At 54.6% G+C, this 15,754-nt stretch overlaps 1 protein-coding gene across 37 annotated transcripts in view; it reads right to left on the minus strand.

Annotated features, from left to right (window-relative positions):
* Nucleotides 1-15,754, minus strand: part of NCOR2 (nuclear receptor corepressor 2) — a 240,969-nt gene that overhangs the window by 109,241 nt on the left and 115,974 nt on the right. For all 37 annotated transcript variants that reach the window (XM_055239207.2, XM_055239216.2, XM_055239213.2 and 34 more), the window contains 2 exons: nt 14,601-14,653; nt 3,985-4,051 (listed from right to left, as the gene is read on the minus strand). In XM_055239207.2, the coding sequence (XP_055095182.1) occupies nt 3,985-4,051; nt 14,601-14,653 (120 nt within the window). The remainder of the gene's footprint in view (nt 1-3,984; nt 4,052-14,600; nt 14,654-15,754) is intronic.

Here is a 15,754-nt window from a genome sequence, read left to right on the forward strand (position 1 = left end):
CAAATCCACCAGGGAGAAGAAGCAGGCCAGCTATGCCTCTGGGACCACAGACTGAGCCAGCCTCTCAGCCAACTGGGCCTCCAGAGGGTCCGGCTCAGCTTCCCAGGAGACGTGGCAGGCTTGGGGGGGCTGTGCTGGTGCTGAGGATCCCATGACAGGGACAAGGCCCTGCTCTCTGGGAAGAGGTGGGTCCCAGGAACCTGCTAAGATGTGGGGGTCCCCGGGTCTGAGGGGGGTCTGACTCCCCAGTGGGGTGAGGCAGGCACATTGGAGTTCTCGGCCGAGCCCCTCTCCCCAGGCCTTACTGAAATCAATGAAGTCAGGGACTTCGGCTTCTTATACCACAACAAAGAGACCATCCTAATCGCCACCGCAGCTTCAGGGGGTGTTGAATTTGTTTCCATCCCTCCTAAGATGGGCCACGAAGCCACACTGGACCCTTCTTGGAAGTCCTTGGTTTCTGCCTGACTCTTCTCTAGCTTTAAATAAGCCGATTTCTCCCTCCACCCCCTCAACAGACCCCCCAAGGAGCCACTGGCGATCTTTAAAGAACTCAAGCCCACCCCAACTCCACCTCCGGCCTGAGCTCCTTCCAGCAGCTGCAGCGACCCTTTTAAATGGAAATCAGATCCTCTCCTGCCCTCCCCAGACGAGCCTTCACCCCCAAGAGGGGAACCACAGGGGGGCTGTCAAGGAGGCAGCAAGATCGCTCTGAATTGGCAGTCATTTTAGGTGAAAATGAGGATTTCCTTCCTCACAGGAGACAGAGGGGGTGCATTTATTAGGGGTGAAGGTCAGGTGCCTCTGCACCTATTTTCCAATAGTGCAACAACAAACATGTTTATATTCATATTATACACACAGAGCAAATACAAGGCAATGGTAACCGTGGCTGATTCTAGGTGGTGGGTATATAGATGTTCCTTGTACTCTTCTGTCAAATCTCTTAGAATAAGGACTTTGGATTCTTTACTACAGATACATGTATTAAGAATAAATTCGGTGTCCCACTGCATTCGGAATAAAACCTGAATGTTCCATCCTAGCTTGAGGGCAGATGTTTCCGGGCGATCTGGCTCCTGCTGCTGGCCTGCCAGGTTCTGTCCCAAGCTGGTTCCTGCCTCAGGGCCTCTGCACTTGCTATGCCCTCTGCCTGACACCCTGACTCCCAGATCTGCACAAAGCCAGTCCTTTCTGGTCATTCCCACCTCAGCACTGAGGTCCCCAGCCCATCTGGAGAGTCTACCCCACTGCGCAGCTCTTCTCCCCGCATTACTGGTCTGTCTCCTGGCCTGTAACACCTGGGCACCCGGCAGCTCTGTGTGGGTATCTCTTAACTTGATAAACAGATTGGGCGCTTGTTTCAAGAGCCTCTTGCACCAGCCCAAGTGCCTGTGGGCACCATCCAGTCAAGGTGGGGGGTCTGAGGAAGCTAGGCAAGGCACTGCTGGGCAGCCCACCTCTCCTTACCTATGAGCAGGGCTTGGGTCCCAAGGGCTGCCCACAGCTTCCCAGGCACCAGCATCTGGCTGGAAGTGTCTCCTCCCTCTAGTGCCCAACCAAGTTTGGGGCCAGGGCAGGCAGGTAGGGCCAAGGGAAGACACTCCTCCCATATAGCATAGTCCCTCCTTCCAAAGCCAGGTGCCAGGACCTCCTGCCCCAGCTAAGCCCCTCACCTGGCCCCACGTGCCCACACACCTGCCCAGGACCCCATGCTTACACAGGGTCCCCCTCCGCAGGCACTGCTCAGCCCCACCATGTGGCCGCTCACCACAGCACCATACCCCACACACCCTCCTGGGCTCTCTCGGAACTGCCCCTTGGGGGTTCAGAGTGTGGGCTCAGGAACCAGGTGGTCTGAGTTCAAATCTCAGCTCCACCACTTCCCAGCTGTGTGACCTAGGGCAAGTTACTTAACCTCTCTGTGTCTTGATTTCCTCATCTGAAACATGTGGCTGACCAAGCGCCCACCTCACAGGACTAAATGCCCTAATGTATGGAGAGCACTCAGAAGAGCGCCCAGAACACAAAGGGCACCGGAAGGGCAGGGTGTGCGGGCATCCTCCTCGTCCTTACGCACGATCTGTCCCTGCAGCCTGCAGGTCTGAGGACAGGGCCCGTGTCACAGCAACTGTGAGCCTCACACACAGTAGGTGCTCCGTGACTGCTGGCATCCAGGTCCCGAAGGCATTGGATCAGCGAACACCCTGTCCCGGCCCATTTCAGTTCAAGCAGCACTTAGTCATCACCTACTGTGTACCACAGACCTACAGGCGCTGGGCATGACTGAGCCAGGCCCGCGCCTGGGAGGGCCTCTCTGGAGAATGGTACCCAGCAGATCTGACCCTGGAAAGGACACAGGGAGCTGCCTCGCAGGCCCTGCCCCAATACAGCTGAGGGAGGGAGGAGGTGGGGCAGGGGGCTGCAGGTACGAAGGGAGCCCCTCCACCCTCCAGCAAACCTAGTTCCCAGCCCTTGCCACTTCTCCTATCCAAGAATCCCAAGGCAGCAGTCCCCATCCAGCCCGCCTCTTCCCCAGGTGGGGACCTTCTCAGGGCCTCCCCAGCCTTATCCCATTCCCTACCATGTCCCAGCAGCCCCTTAGCTTGGGTGGAGCCAATGACATCATCCCCAACTGTAGAGAAAGTCCCATGAGCCAAAACCAGGCGGCCTCACTCCATCTCCCCGGCATCAGCCACTGGTTCACAGGACCCAAGCCCTCTCTTGGCCTAATCAGAGCATCTGTGATATCGTCCGAGAAAGGACAGCTCTCTCTGGCTCCCACCTGCTATGGGAATTCAGGTTCAGTTTGTCAATGTTCTAACATACGGAGTTGAAAAAACTGCACAGAAATTAAGGGGCCGGGCGTGGTGGCTCACACCTGTAATCCCAGCGCTTTGGGAGGCTGAGGCGGGTGCATCACCTGAGGTCAGGAGTTCAAGACCAGCCTGGTCAACATAGTGAAAACTTCTCTACTAAAAATACAAATACTAGCCGGGCTTGGTGGCGGGCGCCTGTAATCCCAGCTACTCAGGAGGCTGAGGCAGGAGAATTGCTTGAACCCGAGAGGCAGAGGCTGCAGTGAGTAGAGATCCTGCCACTGCACTCCAACCTGGGTGACAGAGCGAAACTCCATCTCAAAAATAAATAAATAAATAAATATATAAAATGAAATGAAATGAAATGAAATGAAATGAAATGAAGGCAAGACTTGAGTTGAAAGACGATTCCTGCCATCTACCCCCAACAGATGTTTCCAGATACACCCATTCCTTTCCTGTTGAAGCCCATCTGAGTCCGTGCTTCTTCCCCTGACAGCTGGGAGAATACTTGACCCTGATCTCCTCCAGGGAATGGGTGATGTCCACGGCCACCTGAAACCACCACCACATGCCTCTGGCACACCCAGCCTCCCCGCCGTGGGCTGAGATCCACAGCCCACGGTGAGAAGCAGGAATCAGCATCCTTTTCTGTGTGGATGAGGCCACGGGCCACAAATGCAGGCTCAGGGAAAGGGGGCTCAATGCTTCTCCACTGTCTCAGTTTCCCTGAGCCTGGACCTGGGCCCGGTGCGCCAGGAAAGGCTATTTGTAAGGGTGCGCCCTGCGGCCCCTGCTGCCCAGCACACAGCCCACCCTGACCCTCCACCTCTCTCCAAAACCTCTCTTTCTGCCTGAAAAGTCCAGGACAGGTCCCGTGACCAGGGCTTAGCAACTACTTTTCCAGGCCAACATTTTGCTTTCTTCCCTTCCAGGCTGGAGGAGGGGCCATAGAGCCCCCCGCCCCCACCCATCCTGGGGCCTTCTGGAAGCAACTGTTGTCTTTCCTCCTTTCCAGGCCGGCCTTGGCTTTTCCTCCGCAGCCTGGACGCTCAGGGAGGAGACAGCTGTGGAACTGAGAGGGCCCCGGCAGGTGTGGCCCCCTGTGCGCGCGATGCTCCCTGGATCTCAAGGAAAGCTGATGGGGGCCACGGTGTGGACTTACCCATTGTTTCCGAGCGTGATTCCTCCTCTTGAAGTACAAGATCAGCTTCTTCCGCATCGCCTGGTTTCTGTGCAGGAGGGAAGCAGCAGACAGGTCAGCCCTGCCGGGCTCAGGCGCTGCACCCCGTGCCATCCTGTTTGCTGAGAGTGAGCCCCGAATTTGCCCCGTTATTGATTCTCAGGGAGATAAGACCCACCCGTATCGTATCCCCAGAGAGACCTGTGAGCTGCCAATGTGCATCCTTACTCCCCAGCACGCGAGGCAGCCCCTGCCAATATTTACGTTGAGCCCAGTGTGCAGACAAGAGGGTTCCCAGAGCCGAGGGGCCTGTGGCTTCCCGCCCCCGCCCACGTGCACCCCGGCAGCCACACCTGCCCATGGAAAAGATGGCCACAGAGAAACAGCCACAGCCTCCAACTAGGAATACAGGCCACGGAGCCCGAGACCCCGAGACCTGCTGCCGCCCACAGGCCAGGTGTCAGGGTGTGGCCCGCGTGGCCCCAGGGTTGGCTCCAACCAGGTGCTGTGCACGGACCTCCAGCACACCCAGTCCTGCTGCAGTGGGAGGGACACAAGCAGTGTGGGGCAGCTGGTGAGGCCACCAGGCATGGACTTCAGGAAACCCCCGGGGGGCTTCTCAGACTTCAGGCCAGGGCCCATGGGGTCTCAACCAAGCAGGTTACACACACCACTGCAGGTTCCAAGGGAAGCAGGCACATCCTGGGAGACAGGAGTTTCAGAGACAGAGGGAGACAGAGACCCAGAGACAGAGGGAGACAGAGACCCAGAGACAGAGGGAGACAGAGACCCAGAGACAGAGGGAGACAGAGACCCAGAGAGAGAGAGAGAGACAGAGACCCAGAGAGAGAGAGACAGAGACCCAGAGAGAGAGAGACAGAGACCCAGAGAGAGAGACAGAGACCCAGAGACAGAGACCCAGAGACAGAGGGAGACAGAGACCCAGAGAGAGAGAGAGAGACAGAGACCCAGAGAGAGAGAGACAGAGACCCAGAGAGAGAGAGAGACAGAGACCCAGAGACAGAGACCCAGAGACAGAGACCCAGAGAGAGGGAGAGACAGAGACCCAGAGACAGAGGGAGACAGAGACCCAGAGAGAGAGAGAGACAGAGACCCAGAGACAGAGGGAGACAGAGACCCAGAGACAGAGGGAGACAGACAGGGAGACAGAGGTGAGAAAGAGAAGAGACGGGGAGAAGGGGAGACACAGAGACGGAGATAGAGAGATGAGATTGAAGAAAGGACAGAGACCTGGAGATGGACAGGAGATGAGACTGGAGTGAGAGAGAGGATCAGAGAGAGAGAGAGAGGCAGTCAGAGAGAGACAAGATCCAAAGGAAGGGGACAGAGACTCAGAGGAAGATGAAACTAGGAGAGGGAAAGAGAGAGAAGTGGGGAGAGGAAGAGAGACAAGACCCAAAGAAAGGGGACAGAGACCCTGAGACAGGCAAAGGGAGGGAGCCCTGGAGAGTAGAGGCCGGAGGTTCTAGAGCCCGTGCCCTGAGGGCTGGAAGGCACCCCCACCCACTGCTGCACCAAGACCCCAGGACCGTCCTCTTCTCTTCCCAGGCCCCTCCCCACAGTCTCCAACACACAAAGCAGGGTGCTGCAGCTGGCCTCCCAGGGCCTGGGGGGCCACAGCGACCTCAGGAGCCTGCTGTGCACCTTAACTTGCTGTCTGTCCCCAATCCACGGCATGCAGTGGCGCCCGCTTTTCTGGGGAGGGGATCCCCAGCTTCTTCATATTCTCAGCAGTGTCCAAACCCCCTCGAAAGCTCCAAAGCTGCTGACTGGGAGCTACACTCTGTCCAGCCCCCGGGACCCCAGCCCCATTGGAAACAGGAAAAGGAGGGAACCCCAGGCTCTGATGGACGAGTGAAGCCTCATGGGGCTCAAGGGCCCTGGAATCCACCTCAGTCCCTGGGTCATTCTGGTGATGCCTTGGCCAGGGCCTCCCCACCTTCCATCAGCCTGCCCCCCGCCAGCCACGGTGGGCCCCAGGGGTCCTCAGTCCCCCAGGCTATGACCGGCACCCTTCATCTCATAACAGGGTGTCTCTGAGCGCACCTCAGAAGCCCTCAGTTTCCTCATCTGAAATCTATGGCATCGCAGTCTCATCTTCTGTTATTCAACAACTGTTTACTGAGCATCTACTATGTGCCAGGCACTGTTCTAGGTGCTGGGGACGCAGCAGGGAGCAAGACACAGTTGAGGGCTCTCACAGAGATGACACTGACAATAAGCAAGTGACCAAGATAATCCTGGATTTGGGAACTTAAATAGAGTGGTGGGCTAGTGAGTGCTGGGGGACGGGGTGTGAGAGGCTATTTTAGATTCCGTGGTGAAGAAAGGTCTCCCAGAGAGGATGGCCTTGAGCTGGGATCTACGTCATGAGAAGAACCCAGCTCTGGGAAGACCCAGAAGGAAGGGAACTCCAGCTGGAGGGTACCGCAGGAGACAGGAACAAACTCTGCGTGTCGGAAGCACAGACAGAGGAAGAAGGCGCTGTGGCTGGACAGTGCTGGGGAGGGGCAGAGAGGACGGAGGAGGGGCTGTGAGCAGGACTGGCAGGGCCAGTTTCGACATGGCAAAGGGTTTGGCCTTTTATGCAAAAGACAGCTGTGAAGGCCGAGAAGCAGTGAGGGCCCAGGGGCCACGAGCACAGCAGCACCCAGATCTCGGCGAAGGCCATCCTCCAATCCCAGAAACCGCGCTGCCCGGGCCATGGCTGATTCCAGTGCTCAGCCAGGAAGTATGCAAGAAGAGCCCAGAGTGCCTTTAAGTCAAGAATTGCCAAAAACAAAAGAAAACAAAAGTCAAAAGGACACAGAACCCAGCCTGAAGGTTTCCAGCTGCCACAGCTAGAACAATGTGAGTGACAACAGAAAGAACCTTGGGACTAGATTAGCATCCCAGGAATAAAACAAATCCCCACGAGTCCATGTGATTATAAACAAATGATTCAATACATCAATACATGGAGGAGAAGGGACAGATCTTTCTTCTAGAGTTCCAATGAATAAATGTCCAAGAAATGAGGGAAACAGAAAATCGTCATTAGAACGCAGTAATCACCCAACCGCCGCCGGCAAGATCCGGGGATGAATGCTAAATTGGTTGGCAAAATTTTAAGGAGCAACAGGAAATTTGCACAGTCTCAAAGAATCTCCCCGCAAGTATGTATGAATCATGGCGGTGGCTCCGCAAATCTATATTCCTCCCTCCAGGAGGAGGAGCTTAACTCCCCTCCCCTGGAAGACGGGTGAGACTTGGTGACTCCCTAGTAAAGAACAGAGCAAAGGAGGGATAACTCTAAGGCAACAGGGGAGACCTAGGGCAGAGCCCCCTATCATGTGGGCATCACGCAGCCCCCTTACCTCTCTCTGGTCTTCCCCAAAACCCACCATCCCAGTCTTACCAGGAGGAAACACCTGCCAAAGAAAGCCATGACCAGTGATCTTCAAAAGTGCTGGGGTTGTGAAAAACAAGGCAAGGCTGAGAAGCCGTCACGGGCTGGAGACTAAGGAGACACGAGCACAAATGTCACGTGAGAACCTGAATCAGATCCTGGACCAGAAAACAGACGTTGGTGGGGAGACGGTGAAAATGCAAAGACAGCTGGTAGTTTAGTGGAGGGTCATGTGCCGCTATTTCTTTCTTAGTATTTTGTTTTATTTTGTTTTGATTTTTGTTTTTAGAGACAGGGTCTTGCTGTGTCTCCCAGGCGGGAGTGCAGTGGCTCGATCATGGCTCACTGCATCCTTGAACTCCTGGGCTCAAGCAATCCTCCTGCCTCAGCCTCCTGAGTAGCTGGAACTACAGGTACATGCCACCATACTTGGCTAATTTATTTTTTGGTAGAGATGAGGTCTTGCTTTGTTGCCCTGCTCATCGCCAACTCCTAGCCTCAAGTGATCCTCCCACCTCGGCCTCCCAAAGTGCTGGGATGACAGGCGTGGGCCACCATGGCAGGCCCCAGTTGTGGTAAGTGTATCTCTGCTGTTACATAAGCTGTCCACATGAGGGGTGCCAGGTGACGTGTGTGTGGGAACTCTCTGGAGTGTATTTGCAACTCTTCTGTTGTACAACGTACAATCTAGCTACTTCAAAATAAATAGTCCCGCCTTCCCACAAAAGAAGAGAGATAGAATCCACTTTGAAACGCTGTGGTGAGGACCATACAAAATTGACTTTGGGGTTTGCAGGTGGTACACTGCCTAGTACAGGTGGGAATGTCACCCCCAAACCCCCCTCAAAAAAAAACTGATATGTGTAAAGTCCTAAGCCCCAGCACCTCAAAACATGATCTCATTTGGAAACAGGGTCTTTAGAGCGAGAAGCAAGTTAGAATGAGGTCACTGGAGTGGGCTCTAATCCAATGACTTATGAAAAGGGGAAATTTGGACAAAGAGACAGACACACGCGGAGGGGAGATGACGCGAACAGACATGGGAAGAACGCCATGCGAATACGAAAGACAGGAGTGACGCATCTCCCAGCCAAGGAACGCCAAGGAGGCCGGCAGCCGCCAGGAGCTGGAACTGGCAAGGAAGCAGCCTCCCCTGGAGCCTTCCAGAGAGCGTGGCCCTGCAGCACCTTGATTTCCAACTGCTGGCCTCCAGTACTGTGAGAGAAGAAAGTTCCTGCCATTTTTAGCCGCCCCGGTCATGGCCGAGTGTTAAGGCAGCGCTGAGAAGCTAGTCCGGCGTGTGATCTTCCACAAACCGTGGTGCCGTCACTGCAGCTGGAAAACGACGCGGTGAGCGTGAGGCCTCGGGGTGATGGTGATGTGCATGCAGCCGTCTGTTCACCACCGATGGGCAGCAGCTGAGGGTGTGAATCCTCCCTGGCTGATCCAGGTTTCCTCCCAAAGCAAGGACACTGCCTGCCACCCAGAGACATCCACGTACCACGCAAGAGGACACATGTCAAGTCTGCAAACACATGTCAAGTCCGCAGGTTGCAAATTGCTCAGGGCACAGGCCAGAGACAGCCTCCGAGGGTGTTGTGTTGGGCTGTGGTGCTTTATTTTTTTTTTTTACTTTTTATTTTTTTGAGATGGAGTCGCTTGCTCTGTCACCTAGGCTGGAGTGCAGTGGCGCAATCTCGGCTCACTGCAACTTCTGCCTCCCGGGTTCAAGTGATTCTCCTGCCTCAGTCTCCTGAGTAGCTGGGACTATAGGCACGTGTCACCGCGCCCAGCTAATTTTTGTATTTTTAGTAGAGACGGGGTTTCACTATATTGGCCAGGCTGGTCTCGAACTCCTGACCTCGTGGTTATCTGCCCGCCTCAGCCTCCCAAAGTGCTGGGATAACAGGCGTGAGCCACCGCACCTGGCTGGTGCTTTCTAAAATCCTAAATTCACTGCCAGCACTGAAAACCAGAAGCTGTTCCACAAAAAGCCAAGCCTAAAGCTTCTCTTGAAAACATCGGGCCATCGGGCCACACCCCTTCATGGCCACAGGCTGGGAAACTGAGGCTTGGCTGCCCTTTCAAAGGTCGCCGAGCTCCCCGTTCCTCAGCCCCTACCACTCCCTATTGCCTCACACCAGCGCTTCTCACTCAAACATTCCTTCCTGCTCCTGGAGGCAGCCACCTGGGGGACTCCTGGTTTATGATGCCCACGTGTTCAACATTCCTCTGGCAAACGTTTTTTCAAGTGTTTATTTTGTTCCAAGCAGTGTTTAGGCAATGAAGACGCAAATAGCTTACTGCAGACAAATCTTTTCTGCTGAGCTTCTGTCCGGCAAACATAAGGACCACAGTCTGTAGGAGGGCTCTGGAGGCATGGGCTAAGCAGTATGTGATGAGTTTGCTGGTAGAGGCATTCATGGGGTGCAAAGAAGTCAGGGTTTAAAAACACACACCCTATAAGGAAACCTAGTCTTGCCATCTGCCAGGGCACTGGAGAGGAGAAGCAGGACGTAGGAGGACAGGATAAGGAGGCAGGAATTATGACAGTGTTCCAGGGGAGTCCGGTTGGACCCTGGCTGGGACTGGTCCTGGGGTTTATGGGGTACTGGAAAAGGAAAGCTTGGGGCAATCAGGGGAGGCTTCCTGGAGGAAGGGAGGTTTGAGCTGAGGCCTGAGAGAAGCAGAGGAATGGGGTTGGAAGAAGAAAATGAGCAGAGCCCTGGGTTCTAGGGAGGCAGGCAGCGATAGTGAATCTGGAGAGGGCAGAAGGGGTGCTCAGGGAGAGCCTGACCCCAGCTGCAGGGGAGAGGAAGAGGGAGGCAGCTATGCAAGGCCCGGATACCTTGGGAAGAGACTGCGGGTTGGGGTGATGGTCTGAACCTCCTGATCACTGAGTGCCAACCAAAAGCTGTGACAGTGCCAAGCAATGTGATGTGATTTGTCTAAGGTCACCCAGCTAGGGAGGGGCAGGGCCTGGAGTAGAGACCCAGGAGAGGAAGTCGGCTGGATGTGCAGTTAGGACTGGTCTAGGAATTTGTCTGTGTGACCCTAGGGGAGTCATCTGATGTCTCTGAGGGAGACTACAGAGACCTGCTTAGAGTAACCTGGGTTCTGACTGATCCCCCTTTCCGCCTGCACAGCCCTGGGTCTAACAGTTCCCATCAGCCGACCCCCAAATGAGGCAGCAGGAGGGAAGAAATCAGGCTGCGAAAAAAGAAAAACGAGCAACAGAAGAAACCAGCAGGCTTCCAGGCCTGAGGTGGCCGGTGAACCAGGGCAACCCCGGGGCAGGCAGAGGCAGAACGCACCTCAGCACCGGCTGCTGCTCATCCCCAGGTCCCACGCGCTTTCATCACATCCCACGCGGGCTCCACAGATGCCCAGGAATTCCTGGAGGGTCCTGCCCGGGGGGGGGCCCATCCCTCGATGGAGCCCCCATCTCCTGCCCCTCTGCGGCTGCCCCTGCCTCTCTGTGGCTGCCCTGGCCCTGCCCCAGCCCCGCCCCGGTGGTCTGAGCGCTCCCTCCTGCAGCAGGGGACACCAACAGCGCCCGAAGCAGGTGGCGGTGGGAGGGCAGCAGTGGGAGGGCAGCGGAGGCGGCTACGGGCGACTCCAACGCGTCCGAAATCGTCTGTGCAGCAGGAAGTCAAGCGTGAAATTAACTTTCACTCCGCGGCCCCAGCATGCAGACACAGAAAAATTAAAGTGACGGGGCAAGGTCTCTGAGGAGGGAACGACCTCCCACCTCGAAGCAATGACAGCAGCGGGGGTGAGGAGGCCGTGAGCACGGGGGAGGCTGCTCTGGGGAAAGCTGGGAGCCCCACCTGACCCCAGCTGGATCATCATCATGTCCCATGGCGGCAGTCACTTATCACAATGTATTTATTCTTATCAGCCTCCCCTACTAGAATGTCGGGCCTCGTTTACTCCTATCTCCTGGAGGCCCAGAACAGTGCCTGGCATGTGGTAGATGCTCAGTAAATATTTGTTGAATGAATGAATGAATGAATGAGTCTGGGTCTCTGTAGACAAAAGAAAGAAGAACCAAAAACCCAGTATGTGCTCTACGGGCTGAGCACTGACCTCAGTGAGCACGTCTGAAACTGAGCCCTGGACGGCAAGAGACTTCCCACAGGGCCACACAGCTAGTCAAACAGCCAGGACGAGCTGCGGTCCCACTTGAGGTCCCCGTGTCCAGCCACGTGGTGGGACGGGGCCTCCCTTCCCATGTCCCAGCACTGGACACGAGACAGTTTCTGCAGTCTAGCATGAGCAGAGTCACAAAACATCAGAGCCTGCAAGGAGTGCAGGGTGCAGAGGCTGCCGAGGGCAGCTTCCTGGGCACTGCAGATTTCCTGAACATTAGGCACCCTCAGCTTGCATACCTCCCAGTGACGGGGTGCTCACTACCTACCTCAGCAGCTCCTGCAGGGGCCTTCCCATGGTATTCTTGTCCCTACCTCCACGTCCTTTCTCCCTGCGGCCACCAAAGTGAACTTTTAAAACAAAAATCTGATCACATTGCTTCCTGGGATAAACTTCATCACTATTATAAACTTCATCATTATTATTCCAACAGATAATAAAACCGTAACTCCTTACCAGCCCCCCGTGGCCTGGCCCGTGCCCTCCTCTCCCTCGCCTACCTACCTCCTTGGGCCATGCCAGCCTTCTCTGTGACCCCTGCCAGCTCAGGGAGGCCTTTGTACCTCCTGTTCCACCTGTCTGGGACACTCCACAGAGGTCCACACAGCCAGCTGCTGCTCAGCCTCCAAGAGTCTCCTTAACTATCACGGCCTGCCCTGACCTCTATGGCTAATGTCACCCCCTCATTTTCTCTCCCATCACCCCACTTACCAGAGCCATAGAATTTTTAAAAAATGAATGACTGCACAATGAAATTTAATGATAACCACATTGAAATCTAAAAAATAGAAGGGATGATAATTTTAGTAGAAAATATCCAAAAAACTAAAATTATTAGGACAAATCAGTTCCAATAATTTACACACAAAGGTTTTTCTAACAGAAATTGACTACTTACAGTGTAGGAAATCTTAATTATTCATCTATTTGTTTTATATTATATATATATTTTTTTGAGACAGAGTCTTGCTCTGTTACCCAGGCTGGAGTGCAGTGGCGTGATCTTGGCTCACTGCAACCTCCATCTTCCAGGTTCAAGCAATTCTCCTGCCTCAGCCTCCCGAGTAGCTGGGACTACAGGTACACACCACCACAGCCGGCTAATTTTTGTATTTTTAGTAGAGATGGGGTTTCACCATGTTGGCCAGGCTGGTCTCGAACTCCTGACCTCAAGTTATCTGCCTGCCTCAGCCTTCCAAAGTGCGGGGATTACAGCATGAGCCACCGCGTCCAGCACATCTATTTGTTTTAAATATAAACATGTTGGTTTGTGATTTAATCTGGAACAAATTCAGTGAGGTGGTTACGTATTTAGTCAAAATGTACTTTAATAGACCACAGCCATTCTCTGATGAAGATTATGGGATGTCAAATACAGCACTGGCTTTAATATGCTTATAGTTTTATTCTACTTAGACAAAGATGAAGCAATATCTATTTGCTGGTGTTATCTATATGAGTATCTTGCTCCTCTTTTGTTTAGATTCTATGGCTTTCTTTATTACCTGAAATCAACCACAGTATTCAGCTTAAAATATCACTCACTCTAAGTGAAAAAACCTATGTAAAATCGTCAGTATAATAATATGGCTATCAAAAATTATGTCAAAAAGAAAAATCATAACTAGGTATATGAAGGCATAAAGAGCATAAGATAGTTATGTGAGCATAGTACTTTAGATTTGCTGGTATTTTCTTTTTCTTTTTCTCTTTTATTTTTTTTATTTATTTATTTTTTTAAGAAACAGGGTTTTGCTCTGTCGCTCAGGCTGGAGTAGAGTGGTGCAACCACTCTCCTGAATCCGAGAAGGCCAAGGGCCTCAACTAGCAAGGAGGGATTTTCTAGGCTGCTGCAACAATGAGCAGATGCTGCAGGAGGGTGGCCAAGTGGATCACCTGAGCTTGGACCAGTTGCGCAACTCTGGAGACTACAACTGCAGCGATCTCCCCATCGACCAGTCCAGCACCAGCAGATGCGTGAAAACACTGGGAGGTTTGCATGCTTTCAGGAACGAGGAGCTCACCACTGCATATACACTCTAGTTCCATCCCAGGAACGCTTGAACAATCAGACCAGGCTGAACTACCCACTGAATCAGCTAAACGCCTCCCTTTGCAGCCACACTCAAACGCCTGTACCCTCTCACCATGATGAACCTTGAACATTCAACAGCTATGATCCCGAAGAGTCTCACCACAACCAGCCCACCACATGGCCACATGTTCCTCAAGGGGCAAGATCTGCAGCCCCTTTTACCTTTTGAGTTCCTGGGCACTAACATGAGATAACATGCCCTCCTCAGCCCAACAGTCTATGCTCCCGTTAATGCACCCCAAGAAAAAGCCAGCCCCCTTCCAGCTGCCACACCTCCAATGCCTTGTACCCCTCTTGAAGATACAATGCTACCAGCCTCCAGCACTGCCCCACCCAACGGCATGTGGCACTTAATTGACATTTTCTTCCCTCCTAGCATCGGTCTGGGGAAAGGCCCCCATCGTTAGAATACATCACATTGGCCACCTCCAAAGCCTCACGGCCTGGATGAGTGCTCTGATCTGCCCCATAGTGGGCTGTGCCAGAGGGACCTCTCTGTGCAGACGCCAGGTGACTCCCAAACATGCTTACGCCAGAGCCCAAAACACCGGGCCCCCGCCTGCCCTGGGGCCACTCCCCATCTCCAAGCCGGCTGCCTTCTGCCTGCAACAGCTCCCTCCTGCTCAAACAGGATGCAGATGTACAGCCTGAGACCTCTGATCTCTGTCTCTCCAGACCCACCTGTGCACCAGCAGCTCCCTCGCCTGCCCTCCCAAACCCAGGCCTGTCTCCCGAAACCCAAGGGGGACACTCTCTCTGCTCCCCGTCCCCACCCCAGGTGCCACCTAGGACTGTCTCCTGTCCCCTCCGGGAGCACCCGACCCTGGCCGGGAGCCCCTGATGGGAACAGAGAGCCCACGCCCCACATCCCATGCAGGCCGCTGAGAGCCTACTCACCCACCCTGCCCCCGCGTGTCTGCATGTCTGCCCACGAGCACTCACATTTTGATGTTCTCATGATACTGCCGGGTGTCGGAGGGCTGGTTGTACAACGGCTGCAAAGGGAGAGAGAGAAGCGCGTCAGAGCCCAGCTGGCCACTGGCCACTGCAGAGCCCACCGGTAGGAGCCCCAGCCCTGGCACGGAGGAGCCATCCTCCAGGTGAGGGCTCAGCCGCAGGCAGGCATGAAACAGAACACAGGGACCCAGCACGTGGACCCGGCACGCAGCCCCAGCCAGGAATAGGCTGAAACTGGTTCCTTGGGAACAGCTGTGGGTACTGTGACCACCCCCAACCAAGGTCATCATGGCTGCTCTGCGGGGCATTCAGCAAGCAGCGCTGGCCTGGAAGGGGCCACAGCCCAGAGCACACCAGGACAAACCCACACACACCCCAGAGGTTGGCCCTGGAACCAAACGTGGAAAGCCGCTTGGCTTCCCAGCTTACCATGGAAACGCGCGACCCAATGCTGCAAGATACCACTCCGCCCCCACTGACTAGCAAGACAAAAACGTTGAATAATGCCAAGTGTTGGTGAGGTCTGGGGTGACAAGAAGGCTGGCACATAGCTGGTGGGAGCATGGTGCATGGGCACACATCCCCCAGAGAGACAGCAGCCACCACCTGGTAACGAACACCGACGCCCCCGCTTCTGACCCCCGTGCTCCTGCAGATGCCTACTGTGTTCCACCAGGAGACGGGCGCTAGGATGTTCCTACAGCACTGCTCACAGTGGCCAGTGAGAAGCAAGCTAGCCGTCCACCACCAGAAGAGCAGCTAAGGAGATCAGGACTTGGTTACATCACAAATCCCATACAGCAGTGAGAAAGGGAGGCAGGGCCCACATGTAGCAAGCACAGGGCTTCAAAGAGCACACCAGGAGACGCAGAAAGCACCGCAGCATCTGTGATGGTGCAGCGACCAAGCCAGCTGCCACGTGTCCCCTCCCAGATGGAAGAACCTTGCTTAGCAACCAAGGGCACAGCCTGGGTTCAAGTCCCGGTTCTGATGCTTTCTAGCTGGGTCTCCCTGGGAAGTTACTTAATCCATCTGTGCCTCCGTTTCTCCTCATCTATAAAATGGGGTTAAACTCATAGGATTTTGTGAAGATCAAATGAGACAGTGCATGCCAAGCTCTGAGGCTGGCACCTGCAGGC

The sequence above is a fragment of the Symphalangus syndactylus genome, chromosome 13 (genome assembly GCF_028878055.3).
Source record: "Symphalangus syndactylus isolate Jambi chromosome 13, NHGRI_mSymSyn1-v2.1_pri, whole genome shotgun sequence".
Taxonomy (NCBI): domain Eukaryota; kingdom Metazoa; phylum Chordata; class Mammalia; order Primates; family Hylobatidae; genus Symphalangus; species Symphalangus syndactylus.